The sequence below is a fragment of the Cynoglossus semilaevis genome, chromosome 13 (genome assembly GCF_000523025.1).
Source record: "Cynoglossus semilaevis isolate Cse_v1.0 chromosome 13, Cse_v1.0, whole genome shotgun sequence".
Lineage (NCBI taxonomy): Eukaryota > Metazoa > Chordata > Actinopteri > Pleuronectiformes > Cynoglossidae > Cynoglossus > Cynoglossus semilaevis.
Genome location: NC_024319.1, coordinates 8,042,654 through 8,048,653, shown reverse-complemented (window position 1 = coordinate 8,048,653; position 6,000 = coordinate 8,042,654). Strand labels below are relative to the sequence as shown.

General features: G+C 38.8%; 1 protein-coding gene across 2 annotated transcripts in view; it reads right to left on the bottom strand.

Annotated features, from left to right (window-relative positions):
* Positions 1-6,000, bottom strand: part of rftn1b (raftlin, lipid raft linker 1b) — a 118,310-nt gene continuing 112,310 nt past the window's right edge. For both annotated transcript variants that reach the window (XM_025061432.1, XM_025061433.1), the window contains 2 exons: positions 4,651-4,726; positions 1-3,461 (listed from right to left, as the gene is read on the bottom strand). In XM_025061432.1, coding sequence (XP_024917200.1) covers positions 2,808-3,461; positions 4,651-4,726 — 730 coding nt within the window. In that variant the 3' untranslated portion in view covers positions 1-2,807. The remainder of the gene's footprint in view (positions 3,462-4,650; positions 4,727-6,000) is intronic.

The window sequence follows — 6,000 nt, the reverse complement described above, 5'->3', positions numbered from 1 at the left end:
TTTTTTTTACAATCATATTTTCTTTTAGTTTCTTTTTGTCCTTGTTTTCGTCTTAAGTTTATATATATTTGTTTAAATATCTTTTGGCTAATGCAAAGTTATTTCTGGGCTAAACTGCTACATGACAACAATCATTCTCAAACGACTCGACTTGAGACGCAAATGGAGTGCTAGATAAACTCCAAGCATTAACACATTTACTTAGTGCATAACAGACTCTTTTGTTTCATTGTCGATGGAATTAAATCCACAGCAAGCGTACTTGCCACACAAGGCTTACTTTGATTCTGAAAATGCTTTTCTCCAGCATATAAAAAAATCTGTTATGGCATCAGCTTAGAAATTACAATTACAAGTACAAGGAATACAGCCAACATTAGCTAAACTATAGTCTGAACCTAACTGACAAGAAATAGATGAAACTGAAATTGAAAAAGCAAATCATCAACACCCCAAAACTAAAGTTGGACAACAGATAGCTAAAGTAAAGTAAAAAGACCTGCAAAAATGGTAAAAACCAACATAGCTAAGAAATTGCTTAAAGAAAAAAAATTATATGAATATTAAGCGAGATATGAAGAATAGTTAGGATTAGTTAGACTAGTTTGGAAAATTCCACAGAAACCCTAACCTAAAACCCTAGAACAAAAACAACAAAAAATAACCCCCCCAAAATCTGAACCCTAATCCTAAAAAAAACAAAACAAAAAACCTTACCCTAACCGGAAACAAAATAACAAAACCCCTAACTCTAACCCTAAGAAATTAAAAAACAAAAAAATAACCCTAACCCTAAAAAAAACCCTAATGCTAACCCTAATACAGTTGCAGTAGTTAGAAAAAGCCCAAAGATAAGAACTAATAATTAGTCAGATGCCCAGAGATTGCTAAAAGATTAGCCAAGAGATAGATTTTTATAGAATTTGATAAATCAGTGCTTTAAAATCTATAAAAAGTAAAATAAATGTATTTAAAAAACACAAAAAAAATTCAAAAACATGGGCTGATGGACCCTTACAGTAGACTTGTGAGTGCCATGGAACCATAGTTGTGTATCATTCAGGTTTTGCTGAAGTTAACTAAATACCCTAACATTAACATTAACCTGATGTGAGAATTTCAAGGGCAACGTCAGATATTTCCAGGACACAGAGAATTTCCCTTTTGTTGTTTCGTCCATTCTCTGACATGTGAATAAAAATGCAACTTTCTGCAGAAAAAACAAAATCTCCTTTCGGTGTGAAGCAGAACTTTTAAAGGTGAACTCTGCCCTTAAGCTTCTCACATTCCCCTGAACTCCACCTCCTTATCTGCCTGTGTCTTTGAAAGAGCAACAATCTGTAGGGGTAAAGTGAGTTTAGCACATTAGCACGCTGTACCAAAGAGTGAACGCCTGCTCTCTGTCGAGCGCTTGACGGCTTAGAGCCCAGCGTAAACAATTATCTCTCCGACTTACTTTGGATTGCCTGTCGCAAACAAACAAACAAACAAACATAGAAACAGCTTTCCCCATCACCTCCACCAGGGTTCTCCTTCAGATTTCCTTCACATGACCACATCCTCTGATGAAGTGATAATGTGGAGCTTGGCTCTGATCCAACTTGCCCACGTGCTAAGAATATATGAGGAAGGTTTACGCCCAGTCAGTGGATGAGAAGAATGACTTGAGTCGCCACAGCATCAGAACCATGAACCGTGGATGATGAAGCCGTTCGACTCCGGAGCTACATCCATACTGTATTGTTTTTATTTGACACATATCCTACTGGTTCCAGTTGCTCACCCGTGCAGCCCAGCTGTAATAAACCAAAACCATGGGGGCAGAGTTTCACCACCAATAGGGTGGACTTAACAAATAGTTCTGTTGTGAGAGGACTGGGACTAATAAAATGTTTTCCACTCATTTTTCTCAAAATATCTTTACATGTGCACTGCAATTAAAAAGGCTTGTAAACACCATGTGTCTGAAACACTAATAACCACCCTAGTCTTCGGACTTCGGAGTTATTGTGTTGAGTGTCAAGGATTCATATTCAGAATGATGGTGATAGCAAGTGAAATTCCAGATAATTATCATCTGGAATTAAAAGCCCCCTGGGTTAAACTGTTTATATTTTACGACAGAATAGACCGTAGATGTTCACGTTAACAAGTTACTGATTGTGTACTACTTGATATATTACCTTGACTACGGTATGTTAAACGTATGTTACAATATCACAGAGTGAAAGTCTCCCCGTAGAGTTAATCTTTTGTAACTGCCAGGCTGCAGGAGCAAACAACTAGTAACCAGTAACCAGTGACATAACCAGGTCCAAATTGAACTAAATGTTCTTCCTGCTGGAAACACTCAGTGACATCAAGCAACGGCGAACGCGTCGCCAAAGTTCTTCATTGAATTGCAACCCTTGTTTTTAAAAGGCCTTGTTACATTGAAGCGAGTGCCCACATGGCAACTGTATCTGCAACTGTTGTCATGCTGTTTTTCGATTTTTTTTGTTTTTTTTTTCAACAGTCATCACACCGACCCCACACTGACAATAACCTGACTACTGCCTTTTGGGTATACTGTATATACTGTACATTCAGTATGTGTGGTAATGCCTTAGGACTTAAGTCTAAAGGTCTGAGGAATGTTTCTGTGGCTACACTGTGGCAGGTTCTGTGAGCGTTTAGTCTGGTCTGGTCAATACTGCAACGATTGGGATCAAAGCCCCGTCAATTCAGATCAGGAACAACTCTGTGAACCGGACCGTGGTTGTGGGAATCAAGAGGTAGGACGGAGGGGAGTGAGGCTTCGCTTGAAGCTACTCTTGAGTTCCCTCTGGGCTTTGACTGATCAGGTCGGCCTGGGAATCAGCCTCCATGACCTTCCCAATGACCTCCACACCTGTCGGCTCTTCCTCCTTGTCTTCGATGGGGTTATCCTCGGCGTCAGATGTCTCGTCGTGAGCCTCCACACCGTTCTCAATCACAGCTTTGACCTCAGCTACACCAGACCCCTTCATTTCTTTGGTCTTGTTGTCAGCGACAACATTTTCTTCCACTTCCTGTTCTTCTTTTTCTGCCTGAGGCAGTTGGCTCTTCTTCGATCCCTCTTCCTCAGACGTGACCTTTCCCGTCTCTTTATCATCTCTGTCTTTTTTGTCCGTCGCCTCCGTTTCACTGTTTTTCTTTTCAACATCCTCTCGGCAGACTTCAACCCCGTCATCGAAGTCCTCGCACCTTGATCCGCTCTCCTTCAGTGTACGACTCTCGCCCACTTCTCTCGTGTTTTTCGCCTCCTCCCTTTCCTTTCGTCCGCCGTCTTCCTCTGTATCTTTTCCAGCATTTTCTTTGTCGTCTGCAATCCTGGCGTCTTCTTCGTCCCTGTCACTTTTTGCCTTTTTCTTCTTCTTGTTCTTTGCCGTCTCTTTGATGCAGGTTTTGTTGGACTTGCCTCTGGGCTTGAAGATCAGCTTCTGAAAGATTTGCATTAGTCATGTTAGGCAGATTCATTAAGACTCTGAGTTAGACACATGCATTTGGGCACAATGGCCTACACACAGGCTTAATTAAGTATAGATTAGAGTGGACCCAATACAGCACTTGGGGAAGATGGCAATTTCAAAGCAGACTCACTGATGCAAAGGAAGGAAATTGAAACCATTTTTTAGGGCAGATATTGATGGCTTAAGGGCTTTATTCTGACCAAACAAACAGCAGGCTATTTATTGTAAGATGTCCCTCAATTACAGCGAACAACCTCTGGAGTGATGGACACACTGCAGGGGTGTACTGCAACACTGAAGGATTTTTATTGGATTTTTAGAGTGGAATGTGAGGTCTTAAAAAACAACAACATCTGTTCGACAATTTACTTTTACACAGTTTTGTCAGAGTGGACGATAAAGTTGGTTTCTCTTTCAATATTCCTTTATGTTATGTATGGAGACTGTGTTTCTTGGATCATGGATCAAGAAACATGGATATTGTTGGCACATGTTTTTTATCACATAGCTTTCACAAGAAATCAAAGAAATATGGGCTGCAAATATTAACAGAAGAGCCCAAAAGGCCAACAGTGATTATAATACAGTTCCTGGATCAATGTTACTGCAGTATGTTTGTCAGTTATTCTACAGCAGTCTTAGTTGTATCCAAAACTTGAGCTGAAAAGTACCTAAAGAAAAAAGGTTTTTCTTGGTTTGATACTTTTACAATAAAGTCTATGGGAAAAAAACTCAGCAGTATTTACTAGTAACAAAACTAAGTGCAAATATGTTATTTTATAGGGTTTGGAAATATTTGAAGGATTTTTTAGGATTAACCTTAGAGCATTTACTTTGTACGTAAAACCTTAATTTTGCTTTATGGAGTTTGGGGGGAAAGAAAACAGGTCATTGTATACCTATGAACTGTATGAACTGATTTTGTTTTTGTTCCACAACCATCATTTCAGTCCAACGCTCTTTATTTTAGCTGAACTATCTCTCTACATGGGGTTTTAAGAAACAGCAGATTAATGATTAAACTACTACATTTATTATTCATTTTTAACCTGTACAAAACCATGTCATAAATAAATCTAATTAACCTTCTCACAACCTAAAGACATTGTTTGACATGTGAGAAAGGGAAAATAGAGAGGAGGAATCTGTGGTCACGTACCTTAGATTCCTTTTTCTTCCGGCCCATCACTGGTCTCTGCAGGAAAACGATCTGCTTGGTGGACAGACTTCCATCACTGAGATGATGAAGAAAGGGAGAGACAAACAGAGCAGAGAGATGAGCTTAGACGTATGACGGAAACAGACATGCATTCTTCATTGCTCATTGCAGGTTCCTGTGATCCACGCTCTGTCTGACCTTCTATCAGATAGAGAAATAATTAATGGTCACCGATCAGACGTCACACTTTTATCTGACACTTTAAGGATAAATGCTCACATTTGTGGACTTGGGCTTTTCTCTGCTGTTATCTGTCTCCATAATGTTCATTTCCCATTCTACCTTAAAGTTAGTTAAAGTCACTGAGACCCGAAGGACTGCACGAGGATTGGACCGGACAATATTATATTTTCACTGCAAATAATACGTCAGAACAATTATATATTCTTCCACTAGGTGGCAACAGATGTCCATAATAATTAAAAATGAGTAAAAATCAGAGTTGAGAAAGATCTTTCTTCAATTCCTGAGAGCAAATCAATGTAGTGCTCAACTAAACAGACCCAGGTTTCAAACAAGTGTGTGGGTGAACTCAAACTAAAAGATTTCATTACATATACTTGATTTTCCTGTTTGGTGGTGCATGTTCTAATATATATATATTATATATATTATATCGATGTGGTAATATAAAGGAGCCAATGGACTGAACCCAAACCTGTGATAGCCCACACCATTTAGTTTTCTTTTTTTCTTATTTCCTCTTGTCAGCATCTTTTAGTTGTCTTGGTTAAGCTAAACAATTATTGTTTATTAATCTTGTTTTAAGTGAATTACATGTGATCCTTTGGCAAATATTTGATTATTTTGGGGTTTACATTTGCATACTGCCACTAGTATTTACTTTATTTTGCCTGATTATACATTAGTTTAACCTCTTTAGGCAACATTTAGTTTTGCTAGTTTACTGCTAGTTTGCTTTATATAACAACTGTATCTAATTGTAATGTTTATTTCCATACAAGTATGACAGGAACAAAAGAACCCACAATAACATGCTCTGCTGGAACAGACAGGAATTACGTGAGGGACTGGAAGCCTAGAAATGACAGATCATTAAAATGTAGAGGAGTTATTCATGCCAACTTTTTACCCTGGGCTCTTGCTAATTTCTGACCTTCCTCCATAAACTGGCTATGAGCTAATTTCACAATTGGACGTCAACTCGCTCTTGCTACAGAATGTCAGTCTGCGGAATTCCAGAGAAAGGTAATCTGTACACAAACTCTCTCTGACAGAATAATGGTAGCGGGAAATACACATTTATTTGTAAGCGGGCTTCCTTCCTAC